Source organism: Sporobolomyces salmoneus, assembly GCF_050403485.1.
Source record: "Sporobolomyces salmoneus JCM6883 DNA, S_salmoneus_JCM6883_v1_ctg20, whole genome shotgun sequence".
In the NCBI taxonomy this organism is placed as follows: Eukaryota; Fungi; Basidiomycota; class Microbotryomycetes; order Sporidiobolales; family Sporidiobolaceae; genus Sporobolomyces; species Sporobolomyces salmoneus.
The window spans coordinates 260,667-275,202 of NW_027481143.1; the positions used below are offsets into that span (position 1 = coordinate 260,667).

The window sequence follows — 14,536 nt, forward strand, 5'->3', positions numbered from 1 at the left end:
CAGGTCGAACATATACCATTCAGCTCGATCTCTCGGGAGGGGAAGATGGCGCAGATAGTGCATCCGGTGCCACCTCGTAGCGAGTCAACGGAATCAGCAGCAGCGGAAGAGGGACCCTCCTCGCCCCACCTGGTCTCATCGTCTTCTTCCGCCGCAACAACATCCCGGACGCACAAGATCAGACAGGCGGTAGATCAACGCGATGTCGAACAACTGAGGGAGATGGCAAACGAAACTGGAGGCTACGAGACGGACGAGCTGAGGAGGATTGTTTGGTCAGTTCTCTCGAGTCTCAGTCGGTTGCAAACGGCCTGCTAAGTTCTCCTTATGAGCTGACAGGCCCGCACTACTCGGATGCGATGTCAAGGGCAAAGGAAAAGCAGAAGAAAGAGTGACGCTGGATCAATTAGCCATGCGCGAAGACGAACGTCAAGTTCAGCTAGATATCGCTCGAAGTTTGATCAACTATCCTCGCAGCAAGTTAGAAGCTGTTCATTGTCGTTCAGCCCCTTCGCTGATGAACGTTCGCGTGCTCAGATGTTTCGGAGAATGAACGAGACGCTTTGCGATTGAGGCTCGAGAAAGCGATCCTGACAGTGCTGAGGAAGCATCCAGCCTTGCAGTACTTCCAGGGATATCACGATGTGAGTCCGTCTGCGTTACAAGCTCCGCGATCATAGTGCTGACTCGTCCTGCGTCGAGCACAGATTGTTTCGATTTTGCTCTTGACGCTCGACGATGACGAGCTCCTCGCATCGGCGACTGAGCAAATGAGTCTGCATCGGATCCGAGATAGTATGGGTCCGGGACTTGAGCCGACACTCGGGTACCTCAAGTGAGTCCAGGAGGTTCTCGATTCGAAGCTTTGTTATTGACCTTCGTTCATTTCGCAGACTCGCGCATCGCCTGATCCAGCGGATCGATCCAGACATGTACTCGCTCGTCAACCAGGCAGCATCGATGCCGTTCTTCGCTTTATCTTGGGCTTTGACGTTGTTCAGTCACGATCTGTACGAAGTTGCAGTCATCGCGCGACTGTTCGATTTCTTGCTCGCCCACAATCCAGCAATGATCTCGTATCTCGTCGTAGCGGTACGTCCCACGCGCTCCTTTCCTTTCTGACGAATTGCGCTCGCGCTCCTTCCCTTTCTGACGAATTGCGCTCACTTCGAATGGACGAAAACCAGATCCTCCTCACGAAGAAAGCGGACTTGGTTCAATGTCTCGATCAAGAAGATAACGATCCCGCTATGGTTCACTCCGTTTTGTCACAACTACCGAATCTCGTTCTCTCCGAGCCTGTTCCGCCTCGACCCTTGACTCCTCCGACTCCAAGTTCGCCAACGACAGCAAAGCCGAATTCCTCAGGAGAAGACTACCGGTCAGAAGCAGAAAGCGAAGCTCTGTTCTCGTCTCCATCTCATTCAACCTCCGATCTATCCTCCTCTCAACTCACCTCGATCGACTCTTCCTCGACTCTCGACGTCTCAGAATCCCTCATCTCTCTTTCCGAAGCTTCCCCTTCCTCGTCTGCACTCGAATCGGGTCCTTCAGGCTTACGGCAGCGACGGAAAGTGAATCGAGCAGATCGGTTCTCGTTCTCTTCTTTCGATTCCGACGTCAACGCATTGGACGATTCAATGCTCTCTGATCCCGATATCGACAATCCAGGACTCTCCCCCTTCCCCCAGCCCGTCGAAGATCGTTCCTCACCTCCAATTGCCCCTCGAGAATCACCTCCTCGGCCTCCATCACCGGGAAACGACGAGTTTGATCGTCCTCAACCTCGAACCGTTCTCGTCGAAGATTTGATTCAATCAGCTTTGCAACTCTGGAGAACCTATCCCCTCACAAAACACTCTTCCCCTCCTCCGACAGACCCTTCCTCCTCCGTATCAACCGTCGATTCGACAGAACTCCCCGTCGATTCTTCCTCTCCCTCGTCTTCAATCAACGCCGATACGATCCTAGGACCGAACAGTTGTATCTTCACGTACGAAGCTTCAATAGCCGGGAACCTTTCCGACCAAGAAGCTGAAGAGATCTGTCGTTCCGGACTCGATATCGTCAAACTCGAAGCTCTGTTACCCGATCCATCTCCCTCCGAGGCCGACGAAGACGATGACGAGGAAGATGAAGGAGAAGATGGGTTCGAGTTCGTCGGTACGACACAGAACGAATCGAAATCGACGAAGAGTCGACGACAGAAACGAAGGAAATCTTCCCTGAATCCTTCTTCTGCGATCAACGGTCGGATCAACCTAGGACCACATGGTTGGTTAGTTGTGGGCGGAGTCGCGGTAGCTACGGCGGTTGCTTATGGAGTCTATGGGACGAGATTGGGTACGGGAGGGTTGGGGTTGAGAACGGCGGGGATGGGAGGAGGAGGAGGAGCGCCAGGGGTTAGAGTGAATCCACCACCTCCAGCTTCTCCGGCGACTTTGAGTGGAGAAGGAGCGGGAGAGCTATTGAAGGATTGGGCGAGGGGAGGAGGAGCAGGTTCGACAGAGTTATAATTCTTCTCGCAGGTTTTCATATTTACCCTTTTTCGCGTACGTGTTGGCATTCTGCTGTTTTACTTTATGTGAAATACCTCTTATCTGTTGTCTCAATCGTCTCGGGTCCCCGCCAAGTGAGCTCGAGAGAGAATTCGCTTTCTTTCAGAAGAGATAAGCTCGTAGTAAGATCGGTCAAAGAGTGAATAGAGGAAAAGAGAGGGCTTTGCGAAGAGAAAGGAGGTGCAAAAGAACAGATCCGCGCCGAATAGGTTCGAGCGAAAGCTTTTTGGGGAAGTGCGGAGAATAAACGACGAAAGATAGAGAGAAGAGAGAGGATCTACTGTAGGGAGATGAACCGAATAAAGAGCTCGCGTGAATAAGTACCGATGAGAGAAGAATGAGACCAGAAGCAAGAAACCACAGATTAAACACTAAGAGAGAGAGAATGAGGAAGAACTGAAAAAGGTAAGATGGAAGAAACGGCAATGGGGGTTTTAGTTGGAACCGTTCTCGACAACCTCCTTGTCTTCTTGTCCTCGGATTTTGTAGACTCGTCGGTGTTTGCTATCGCAGTGAGCAAGGTAGAAAGTTCCCTCGGCGATATCTTCGATAGAACCTGAAGGAGTGTAGTCGGAAATGTTGTGCTTGTGTTCTCGGTGCTGCAAGGAGACGTCCGAAATCAACAGCCATTTACAGTAGCTGATGATGGGCCGGCACTTACCTCGAGAGCCTTGATGTATTCCTCACAACTTCTAACCTGGTTCTTCGAGAGCCTCTCCTCTAAGTTCAATTGTTTCTGAATCTCCTCCGTCGAGCCCTTAACCCTGATCGAGAAGAAAGTAGCCGCCAATCCCGAACCGTACGAGTACATCGCAATTCGCTTGTCTTGTAGTTTTTCGGATTCGACGTTGTACAGCAACGAAGCGAGGGCACCGTAGAGAGATGCGGTGTACATGTTTCCGAGTTTCTTCGAGGTGAGAGTCGAGGGTCCAACTTTCGCCTTGAAGTCGGCGGAGGAGAGAGTGGTGAAGGCCTTTTCGATTTCTTTGTTGAGGAGAGTCTTTTGGCGGTCGAGGGAAGCGAAGTCGGAAGGGATGGTAGAGAACTTCTCGGCTTTAGGGTTCGAAAGGAAATCGTTGTAGAGCTGCAGACGCGAGAAAGGTTTCGATTAGTTGGAGTTGTCATCGAGTGAGTTTGCAGGAGTAAAACTCACGAGACGAGCGTAACCCTTTTGAACGAGTTTTCCATAAGGAGAGTGGAACGCGAAGAAATCGAATTGATCGAGGTTGACATCGGAAACTTGTCCACCGATTCTTCGAGCCTCCTTCGCGCGGAAGTGATCGTAAGAGTTCTCGAGAGCGGAAGGGTAGCAGGTTTGGGTGAGAGGTCCGTCGACTTCGGGGTATTCGGAAGAGAGGTGGGGTTTGTAGAAGTCGTAAACGTTTTGCATGTGCGAACCGTGAACGGCTGAATGAATCGAAAACCGCATGAATCATCAGTTTCTCGTTACTTCTTGCTAAGAAAAAGCGAGTGAACTCACGTTCGAGAGCTAGAGGAGCGTTAGGACCGACGAGCATGGCAACTGCACCAGCACCACCGACTGGTCGTGCACCTCCTTCGGCGTAAATCGCGATATCTCCAGCGACGACCAAAGCGTACCTTCCGTCCCACGAGCTCGACTCGATCCAGTTGCAGGCATTGAAGAGAGCGGCAGTTCCGCCGTAGCAAGCGTTCTTCGAATCGATACCTTCGATATCAGAGTTGCCGGGGAAGAGATCCATCAATAGAGTCTTGACCGATTTAGATTTGTCAATGAGGGTTTCGGTTCCGACATCGATACGACCGATAGAGTCGGTAGGGATTTGGTACTTCTCGAGAAGAGATTTGGTGACTGTGGAAAGAGGGTGTTTGAGTTAGATCGTTCGATCAATTTTCATTTTCCGCGCGCAAATTCCCCTTTCCCTTGTCTAGCCCATGCGCCGCCAATCTCGAACGTATCGCGGCACAGAAAGAGAAGGGCAGACTTGCCAGTCAAGAGGAACGAGTTGATATCCTCGCGGTCATCACAGAATGCCATCTTTTCTTGTCCGAGACCGATCGTGTATTTGCCCGCAGATACACCATCGAACCTTTCGAGATCAGATTCATCGATGCATCGGTGAGGGAAGTAGAGGTCGATAGCGTCTGTCGAGTAGGAAGAGTGGGAGAAATTGTTGGGGGAAAGTTCACAAGTCGAAGGGAGACGCGTTTGAGGAGGTGGGTAGGCTAGTAGTCAGTGAATGAACGCTTCAGGGGATAGTAGGAGGGAATAGACGCACGGATACCAACGTTTTGAGGTCGCTCAGTTGGGTTGGGAGAGAAGGGAGCGATACGCGTGGAAGATGACGAAGTACCGTTAGACGCGACCATGATTGACTGACGAAGTTCTGTATCCGTGTAGAGGGTCGATAAGAGCGGTCTAGAGAGAGGAGAAGGAGAGAAGCTAGAAAAAGATCAATCGCGGCGAACACGTCTTTCTGAATCCATCCATCTCCTCGTACGATCACTCTATTCACGCAGTTCGAAGCTCGTTCGAGCGGACTTTGCGGCTATGCAGTCGACCCTCCCTTCAAACGAGAGGTTACTCCATCGTAAACCTCCGACTTCCAATTCATCTCCTCCCTCTCCCGAAGATCTTCCTCCTCCAGTACCACTCCCTTCGACTACTCTATCAGATCCGAGATTAGACAAGAGATCAGATGATTACGAATCTATACCAACCACTTCTTCCGCTTCGAAACCTGGGTACTTATTAGACCGAGTAAGTTCATCGAACACATCTCTCTCCTCTCTACTCTCCCCACACTACTGATCCCGCTCTCTCTTGTGTCCTCAGGGGTACGAAGATGAGCTACCGTCAAGCACGAGCAAGACGGAATATCTCATCATCTTTGGCATCTTTCTCCTCGGTGCCGCATTTCGCTTTCATCGAATAGATTATCCTGCTTCCGTCGTGTAAGCCTATCCTTCCTCGCTTCTCTCTGCGTCGACTCGAAGCTGATAATCTCCTGTTGTCGTGCGCGTGCAGATTCGATGAGGTACACTTCGGGAAATTCGCGAGTTATTACCTTCGAAGAGAATTCTTTTTCGACGTTCATCCTCCTCTGTACGTTCATCCTTCTCTCCTCTGACTTGCTCCTCGTACTCATCCTATTTTGCCCTCTAGAGCGAAGCTGTTGCTCGCATTCGCAGGTTGGGTGATCGGTTACGACGGACATTTCGAATTCGAAAACATTGGAGAATCCTACATCGACAACAAAGTCCCTTACATCGGTCTCCGGACCCTCCCTGCGTTGATGGGGAGTCTCGTACCGAGTGTTATGTATGCGATTATGAGGGAGAGTGGGTATCCGAGATTGGTTGGGTTATTGAGTGCGAGTTTGGTGCTATTCGGTGCGTTTATCCCTCAGTTTCGCTTGAGAGGTGGAGAGTACTGATGGAGGGTATTGTGAGAGGATAGATAATGCGCATATCACGCAAACTCGTTTGATTCTGCTTGATGCTCCACTCGTTTTATTCATGTGTTTGGCGTTTTACGCTTACACTCGATTCTACAAGCTTCGTTACTCGTGCGCTGGACCCACTCCCACCTACCCAGTAAACTTTAGGCTAACATTATTTGATGATGCAGCGAGTTCACGAAACCCTGGTGGACTTGGATGCTCCTCACGGGAGTTTTCCTTTCCCTCACGATCTCGTGCAAAATGGTTGGACTATTCGCGTTCCTCGCCGTCGGAACTGCCGTAGTAGTCGATCTGTGGAACCTCCTCGATATCAAACGTGGTCATTCGATCGTGCGTCCGCCTCCGTTTCCTCCTCTCCCTCTCTCGTCGCTGATCAGTTTTCGCTCAATAGGAACACGTAGCGAAGCACTTCCTCGCTCGAGTATTCGGCTTGATCGTCGTACCCGCGATCGTCTACCTCTTCTGGTTCTGGGTTCATTTCGCCGTTTTATCGAAATCGGGAACTGGGGACGAGTTCATGAGTCCAGCGTTCCAGCAAACTCTCGAGGATAGTCCCTTGACTGCTTTGGCTGAAGGTACGTGGTCCTTCTTGTCAGACGCTATGCTGAATGCACTGACTGGAGCACCATCCTGTACAGAAATCCGGTATTACGACACGATCACGATTCAACACAAGAATACTAAAGCTTTCTTACATTCTCACCCTGATCGATACCCTCTCAAATATGACGATGGACGAATCTCTTCAGCTGGTCAGTGTCTCGTTCTCCTCTCTCTCTCTCGTCAACCGCAGAACTGCGAATTGAACAGGTTTCGTCTTGCCATGAACAGGTCAACAAGTGACTGGATATCCTTTCAACGACACGAACAATCACTGGATCGTCGAGCCTACGAAAGAACTCCCTCTGAACGGCAGAGGTCGAGTCGTTCGACATCACGACGTCGTTACATTCCGACACATCCTCACGAACACGACTCTTCTGACTCACGACGTCGCTTGTCCGACCCTGGCGACCAACACTGAATTCACGACCTGGGATGGAACGGCAGCGAACGAAGAAGAACGTCAACAAAAGGAATTAGATACTCATTTCGAGATCAATATCGACGACGCTCACGACGGACAACAATGGATGACGAAATCGAGTCATTTCCAGTTGATTCATATCCCGACGAGAGTCGCGATGTGGACTCATACGGATCCAGTTCTACCGGATTGGGCGTTCAAACAGCAGGAGATTAACGGGAATAAGAATTTGAAGGATCGGACGACTTATTGGGTCGTCGATGAGATCATTAGGGACCCGAGTAAGCTCACTGGACCCTCTCGAGTTTCGGGCGACCTGACTGACTCGTCTCGTTCGCAGACGTGACGGACATCCATCGACCGAAGAAAGAACCTCGCAAACCCTCGAAAATGTCCTTCCTCCGTAAATTCTTCGAACTTCAAATCGCGATGCTTCAACACAACGCTGGATTGACCGATTCTCACCCTTACGCGACGGGACCGATCAATTGGCCGTTCTTGTTGAGTGGGATCAGTTTCTGGACGGGGAAGAACGACGATCGGGAACAAGTTTACTTGATTGGGAACGTCGTGGGATGGTGGATCTGTGTGATGGCGATTTCGGTATTCGTCGGAGTATTGGGTGCGGATCAATTGGCGAAGAGACGTGGGCTAACTCCGATTCCGACTCGTATGTTTTCTTTTCTTTCTCTTTCGCCTCCCTTTCGCTGATACCGCTCTCCCTCAGCTGTTCGGAATCGACTGTACAACACTGGAGGATTCTTCTTAATCGCCTGGCTATATCACTACCTCCCCTTCTTCACGATGTCCCGTCAACTCTTCCTCCACCACTACCTCCCCGCTCACGTTCTCTCGTGTCTCATCGTCGGGGTCGTTTTCCATTTCCTCTTCTGCGGCGACACCCTCAACTATCCCGTTTCAATCGCCGGGGTCTCGACTCGTCGAAGACCTCGACAAAAAGCTCACGTCGGAAAAGCAATGTACATCGCCTTGTTCGTCGTCGTCGGATTACTATTGGCGAATTTCCAATTTCTCAAACCTTTGACGTATGGAACCCCTGGGTTAACGGCGGATCAAGTGAATTATAGGAGAATTTTATCGAGCTGGACTCTGGTGAGTTTCTTTTCTTACTGTCGATGGGAGTAGCGAATCGGAAGACTGACTCGTTTGAATGGGCTGGCAGCATTACGCGAAATGATCCTTTGCCATGTGACTTTACCCCTATACTCCTAGATTTATTGCGTCTCGTCGCCTTGGTGGTCTGTGCAAACCTCATTGCTTTCTCCCTTCTCTGCTTCCGAACGTACGGAACTGAGTCTTCAAGATTCGAGCGACGGCGACGCGAAGGACGGTAGTTTTCAGACATCAAATGAGAAAACAGAAAGGCAAACAAATTTGTTTAGCAGGGACTCGATCTTCTTTTCCCCTTCTCTCTTCATCCAGTTTCTTCAGTCTCCTCCTCTACCTCTACACGCTCTTTCCACGACATTGTCCAAGTTCTCTGGCCCGATTCGGTGCAATCCCCTTTCCAGTAACACTCAATCGATCTCGAGTCGCATGCGATTTCAACGTCCTCCTCCTTCTTCTCGTTCCATCTTCGATGGGCCCAGGTTTCCTCATCCTCCCTGTATTGTCTATGGAGGTTTGAGCTTGATCCGATGCGATCCAGTTCGATTCGTTTGAGGTTTGGATCACAGTTTGCGATGTAGTGGACGAGTCGATCTGCGTCAAAAGGGCTCCTACCGAGATCAAGTTTCGACAGGGAGGCAGGTAAAGAGTCGAAGAGTGGGTCAAAATTCAACGCATTGTCGTGTACGACGAACATTTCGAGTGAAGTGCATCTCGGCAGTAGATCTTGCAAGTCTGGGTGGACGACATACGGGACCATGGAATTCCACCCGTGGTCAAGCTCGAGTAGTTTGAGCTGTTTGAGTGACGAGGAGGGGACGAATTTCAGCTTCTCGAGGTGGCAGCTGTAAAGTTTCAGTCGAGTGAGGAGAGGTTTCTGATCAATGACGAGGTCCAGGATTCGTTTGGCGACTGAGGTCGAACTCCCGGAGCTGAGAGGGTCAGGGAGCTTAAGGAAACGGAGGTTGGGCGGGAGAAGCATTCTGTCTGTTCTTCTGTTGGAACATGGAAGGGGAAGAGGTCGAGGTCGAAAGTCCGGACGTTCGGGAACCGATTCACGCAGTCGGCAACAGAGTACCCATTGACGTATACCCGGAACCTGAAGGACTCTATACTACGTGGGACAGCCTCGAAGACTGATTTCGGGAACGTCGCGCCGCCCGAGATTTCGATATGTCGGAGGTTCGTGCAGTCTTCGAGCAACGTGACAACTTCCCAATAATCGAGACTCCCTTCTCCAATGTTGAGCGCCAATCCGAGGGAACGAAGGTGTTGAGCGAGTTCGGGTTTCTCGTGCAAGGTTCGAAAGAAACAGTCGTGGACCTTTTGCTCAGTGCAGAGACCTTTGCTGAAGTGAGGATCGTCAAATTTTCGCCTCGGAACGAACCGGGACGCTCCGACCTCGAGGCGGACGATTCGATAGAGTAAGGGAGTGGCGAAAGCGTTGATCCTCCTGGAGACGAGACAGAGAGAGTAGAGATCACGTTGCGTGAAAGGCTGTCGATCGAACTGTGACTTCGACAATGGCATATCGGAGTAGCTAGATTTAGCTGTGCAGGGGCAAGATTAGTGGTCTTGTCATGGTTCACTGTCTCACGCCCCAAGTGGAGAAGGGAGAAGAGAAGGGAGATCAAGCAGAATAGGGCTTACATTTGGCCTTGTCCTTGTGCCCGATCTATCCTTTCGAAACTCGTTACTTGACTTGCTCTGTGACGCTTGCAGGTGACCGATATAAGGTTGGGACTCGGAAGTGAAGAGAAGGAAGAAAAGGAGAGACCTCGACTCTGTTGGTAGGAGTTCCGCTCTGCGGACATCGAACTTTCGGCGCTCTGCCGTCGCTTCGTCCCTGCGCCCTCTGTACCGTCTCGCGCGCGCAGAACCTACCGAAGCTCGAGAGCGAGAGCAAGACCTTGCAAGGTCCAAAAAGAAGCGAAATCCCCCCTTTCAAGACGGATAACGCTGCTGCGCAAGCGACTTGGTGCCGCAGAAGGAATAGGACCGATAGCCAGACACGTCTCTGAGACTGATCATCTCGCGAGAGAGCTGGACAGAGGAGAGAAGCTCGCGCGACTCTTCCTTTTCCCTTTCTCCCTACACCCGACTCGACAGCCTCGCTCTTCACCAAACCTATTCACACTCTCGCCAAGCCTGCAAGTCTCGACCCAGGCCCAACTCGAGATCCCCGCAACACGTGCTTGATTACTCCTCTTGATCACCAAAGTCTTCATCTCCCTTTCCTTCTCCCATGTCAACGCCAAACAAAGGTGAGCCTGACTCCTGCTCGATCAATCCAGCATCGATCTATGCATATATTGACGCGTCTTGTGCGCCATCCTAGCTCCGACTCCTCTCGCCCTGAGAAAACTCGCCTCGACCCTTGTCGAAAAAGAACCGATTGGAGCAGTGCGAAAGCGGAGACAGACCTCTGCGTTCTCCCTCTCATCGAATGCTGGAACTCCTCCTCCGAGGCAACGAGGCTCTTCGACGAAACCAGAAACGGCGGAATCAGAAGAATTAACGGATCTCGACGAGGAAGACGACGAAGAGGAGGAGGAGGAAGAGGAAGAGACGAAACGTAACAAGAAGAACGTTGCAGTCACCTTCACTCCGCCTAAAAGTAGAGGGAGACCGAAAGGCCGTAAATCCATCAAGCAAGAGGAGGAATTTGGGACGGAGGAATTCGAAAAAGTCTTACGAGATGGACTGGAAAAGATCCCTCAGATGGGTAAACGATCAATCGTGATGAATGGTCAGAAGTATGGGAGGACGGGATTGTTGGTCGAATTTGTGAGGAGACAGACGGGCAAGATCAAGAAAAAGGAGAAATTGTCCGCTCATTTGGCAACACTGAGGAGAAATGCACAGGAGAATGACGATACAGAGCGTGAGTTACTCCTCCGTCCCTCTATGTCGAAAGAGATACAGCGCTAACGGAGAATCTAAGGTTATAGTTCTCAAATTACTGGACGGAAAACGTTTGCGTCCGAAACAAGATCTCTACAAGCTGGATTTCGATCAAGTTCTAGGTCCCGATCTACATCCAGAAACTCTCGCACAGGCACAAGAAGCGATCGAACGAGAGAAGGCGGCGAAAAGTAAACCGGCAGCAGAACAGAACGATATCGAAAGCAGTGCGCAGAAAGGGAAGAAGAGGGCGAGGAACGATTCCGACAGCGAACGAGAGAGCGAGAAAGACGAAGAGGAGGAGGCGGAAGAAAGACCGAAACCGAAGAAAACGAAACCCGTACCGAAACCTACTTCTTCAGCTGCCGGAACGCCAGTGAAACGGGGTCGTGGTCGACCACGCAAGTATCCTAGACCAGATGACGTCATCTCCAGCTCTCCCTCCTCGACACCGGCCTCTTCGAAGAAATCTCAACCAGCTAAGACGTCGAAACTTCGACAAACCGTTTCTTCGCCAGTGGACGATGGGAACGAATCTTCCGACTTGAGTTCTGTCGATGATAACTACGAAGAGGAGAGAGGGGAAAAGCCGAATGGAGATCGAGCGGAAGAGGAAGAACAGATGGAAATCGACGAAGGAGAAACGGGATCTCTTCCCGCGGACAACGCTAGCGGTTCGTCTTGGTTAGCGGGAGGGCTCAAGAAGATCTTCTCGTGGTTGGTTTGAACTCGGCAAGGCTGAATGTGGTTGAATCGAACGAGGTTAGTTTAACGCATCTTGTTCGGGACTCAGAAGAATTTGTTGTAGTTTGGGACCTTTTTCTAGTCATCTTTGTCGTCAAGTCATCTTGTACTCTCTCATACAAGTAGTCCTACACGAGAGCAAGTGAAAGATGATACGAATACAACATAGCCGAACACATACAAGAGAGATAGAGAGAGAAATGCAGAATTAGGATCTCGGTTTACTACTCGGTTTGAGCGAAGATCTCTCGTGTCTACCTCCTTCGCTCTCTGCCTCACTGCCACTATCTCCCTCCTCTTCAAGCTCAAACACCATCTCCCTACTGTTGAGATTCCCATTCTTCGTCCCTTTCAGGTTGAGCAGACTCTCAGGTCCCGCCACTCCTCTCACTACTCCTCCTTGTCCAGCACGAGACGGCTGGTTCTCTTCATCTCCGCGTTGTTGCTCCTCGAATTGCTGAGAGCGTAATTCGAGGTCTAGTCGAGTTTGTTTGCGGTACATGAATGTTTGGACTAAAAGCATGCAGTCGACCTATTTCGACTCAAGGAATGGTCAGAGCTGACGACAAGGAGTCAAACAGGAGAGGAGAGACCGACGGATAGCTGGAATAGTGCACAAGTTTTGAAGGCGATTCCGTTGTCGTTTGTCGTAAAGTAGTAAATCGTTTTGAAGGCGTCCTGATAAATCCCGACAATGGACATGTTAGGCTCTGCATGATTCGATGGGTGAAAAAATGTCTGTCGCTTACACCAAGGAACCAGCCCGCAAGGACGGTGTGTCGAAATCCGGCGGTCGATTTGTTTTCGTAATTTACCAAGAGCTGCGGAATCGGTAACTGTGACATACAAAAGCGGGTCAGCGGCGTATAGAGACACTTCAGACCCAGGGAGAGGCTTACTGTAGCTTCGAGACCGAGCGCAATGAATCCGAGCAATTCGATGTAGAAGTTGATTTTGTGGAAGACCAGGAACAGGATTGAATGAACGAGGATCAATAACGCCGTAAACTCGAGGTACCTATAGCAGAACGCGATCGGTCAGCACCACAACCCGGAGACATGCAAGGATATCGAGGTCAAGCTCACGGAGGAAACGTTTCCCACGCCCAAAGATTCCACGGTCTCTTCTTCTTCCCCTTCATCCTCTCCGCCTCTTTCGGATCCCGATACAGTAGACATACATACAAGATCCCGAATTGAGCTCCTATCATGAGGAACGATTGAACGAGCAAGTAGATTTGGAATCGAGCTCCGAGCCAGTACATGCAGCGAGTAAGGTTCGCGACGATGAGGAGTCCAGGGATGTCGATGGAGAAACCGGAAGAATTGCGTTTACGACAGATTGAGATGTATTGACTGCGTCGACGACAGGGAGAGAGGTGAGTTGAAGGAAGGAGGAAGAGGAACGGGAGAGACTGACTCGTAGTATGCGAGGGGCGGGAACAGGGCCATACATATTCCTCCGACTACTGTGAGCCATTCTGCGACCATCTTCGGCGAGGTGAGAGGGAGTAGTTGGTCGGAAGGCGATCCCCGAGTTTATTGATGAACTTGAAGATTTTCGGACGACTCTCTTCTCCTCTCCCGCCACCACTCGATCAGGATGGGAGCTCAACAATCCACTCCTACAAATGCCGCAGTCCCGCCGCCGGGTTGTCCGATGCACGAGAAACCTGCACCTCCTCCTCCCTCTGAATCCGCTTCAAAATGTCCGATCGACCACTCCTCCTCTACTCCATTCAACCACGCACCTCGAGGACAAGTCAACGAGTTGAACAATATTCCCGACCTAGCTCAGCAACCTTCCCCTGGCCAAAAAGTCGACTTACCACTCGAACGAACAATTTCTTCGATTCCTCGCGCATCTTCCTCCTCCTCTGCTCCTCCCGCTTCCTGCCCCGTTGCCCACGCTTCGAAAGATGGATCAATACCTTCGCCCCCCTCGAACGAGAACGGAAAGGGCGTCGATCAATGGGAATACCCTTCACCTCAACAATTCTACAACGCACTCGTTCGAAAAGGTTGGGAAACCCCGGAAGAATCCGTTGAAATGATGGTCAACATCCACAACTGGTTGAACGAGGAAGCGTGGTCTCAAGTGAGAAGGTGGGAAGAGAAACATGATGGAGGGGCACAGTCGAGTTTGGCGAGTTTCCAAGGCAGACCTCAGGAATTGAGTCCGAAGGCGAGGTATCATCTGTTTATGGGAAAGATTTTACCAAATTACTATGCGTTAGTCGTTCTCTCTTCCCCAATTGTCCCGGGCTAGGAGCTTTGCGAGCTAACTTTTCTCGTTCGATGATTAGTTCGGTTCGACCTTTTGATCGACACGATTGGATCGTTCATCGACCGGCAGTAGTTGGGGCATTGGGAGGAGGCTCATCCTACATGTCTGGTGGTCAGACTACTCCTTACACATCTCATCGCTGTACGTTTTCTCGCTGCTTTTCTCCGCCGATCTCGACTGAGTTCCTCTTTCGCGCGCAGATGTTATCGATTACTACCATTTAGCCGACGATCAAGAAGGGAACCCAGTGTTCAGCTTAGACGTGAGACCGGCTGTCGACGATCTAGGAGCAGTCAAGGAGCGAGTTGAAGAATGGTGGAAATTGAAGAAAGAGAATCTATTCGGTTCAGCGTCGAGTGGAGGAGACGGGACACCTGGTGTCAGGGTGCAGGAGAATTAGAGCTCAGTGTCACCCGCCTGGGGGATACTCGGAGCGGGATGGGCAG

General features: G+C 50.9%; 7 protein-coding genes across 7 annotated transcripts; 4 read left to right on the plus strand and 3 right to left on the minus strand.

Annotated features, from left to right (window-relative positions):
• Positions 1–45: 45 nt before the first annotated feature.
• Positions 46–2,516, plus strand: GYP8 (GTPase-activating protein GYP8; the record flags this gene model as incomplete). Its single annotated transcript, XM_076631884.1, has 6 exons — positions 46–275; positions 340–476; positions 538–644; positions 708–835; positions 894–1,092; positions 1,188–2,516. The coding sequence occupies 6 exons, from the start codon at positions 46–48 to the stop codon at positions 2,514–2,516; spliced, it is 2,130 nt and encodes a 709-aa protein (XP_076488220.1).
• A 476-nt stretch (positions 2,517–2,992) lies between these two features.
• On the minus strand, positions 2,993–4,907 carry ERG13 (hydroxymethylglutaryl-CoA synthase; the record flags this gene model as incomplete). Its single annotated transcript, XM_076631885.1, has 6 exons — positions 2,993–3,157; positions 3,220–3,642; positions 3,712–3,965; positions 4,039–4,389; positions 4,527–4,682; positions 4,817–4,907. 6 exons carry the CDS (start codon positions 4,905–4,907, stop codon positions 2,993–2,995), a joined length of 1,440 nt encoding a protein of 479 aa, XP_076488221.1.
• A 181-nt stretch (positions 4,908–5,088) lies between these two features.
• PMT4 (dolichyl-phosphate-mannose-protein mannosyltransferase) lies at positions 5,089–8,226 on the plus strand (the record flags this gene model as incomplete). Its single annotated transcript, XM_076631886.1, has 12 exons — positions 5,089–5,298; positions 5,374–5,492; positions 5,566–5,643; positions 5,704–5,930; positions 5,998–6,106; positions 6,169–6,331; positions 6,393–6,576; positions 6,640–6,753; positions 6,833–7,309; positions 7,369–7,698; positions 7,756–8,141; positions 8,212–8,226. 12 exons carry the CDS (start codon positions 5,089–5,091, stop codon positions 8,224–8,226), a joined length of 2,412 nt encoding a protein of 803 aa, XP_076488222.1.
• A 237-nt stretch (positions 8,227–8,463) lies between these two features.
• JCM6883_006508 (uncharacterized protein) lies at positions 8,464–9,138 on the minus strand (the record flags this gene model as incomplete). The annotated part of the gene is made up of 1 exon (XM_076631887.1): positions 8,464–9,138. One exon carries the CDS (start codon positions 9,136–9,138, stop codon positions 8,464–8,466), a length of 675 nt encoding a protein of 224 aa, XP_076488223.1.
• A 1,263-nt stretch (positions 9,139–10,401) lies between these two features.
• JCM6883_006509 (uncharacterized protein) lies at positions 10,402–11,787 on the plus strand (the record flags this gene model as incomplete). Its single annotated transcript, XM_076631888.1, has 3 exons — positions 10,402–10,420; positions 10,495–11,040; positions 11,108–11,787. The coding sequence occupies 3 exons, from the start codon at positions 10,402–10,404 to the stop codon at positions 11,785–11,787; spliced, it is 1,245 nt and encodes a 414-aa protein (XP_076488224.1).
• Positions 11,788–12,012: 225 nt separating this feature from the next.
• On the minus strand, positions 12,013–13,294 carry ANY1 (Any1p; the record flags this gene model as incomplete). The annotated part of the gene is made up of 6 exons (XM_076631889.1): positions 12,013–12,336; positions 12,402–12,482; positions 12,554–12,640; positions 12,704–12,821; positions 12,890–13,159; positions 13,224–13,294. 6 exons carry the CDS (start codon positions 13,292–13,294, stop codon positions 12,013–12,015), a joined length of 951 nt encoding a protein of 316 aa, XP_076488225.1.
• A 112-nt stretch (positions 13,295–13,406) lies between these two features.
• JCM6883_006511 (uncharacterized protein) lies at positions 13,407–14,490 on the plus strand (the record flags this gene model as incomplete). Its single annotated transcript, XM_076631890.1, has 3 exons — positions 13,407–14,035; positions 14,110–14,231; positions 14,291–14,490. The coding sequence occupies 3 exons, from the start codon at positions 13,407–13,409 to the stop codon at positions 14,488–14,490; spliced, it is 951 nt and encodes a 316-aa protein (XP_076488226.1).
• Between the last annotated feature and the right edge of the window lie 46 nt (positions 14,491–14,536).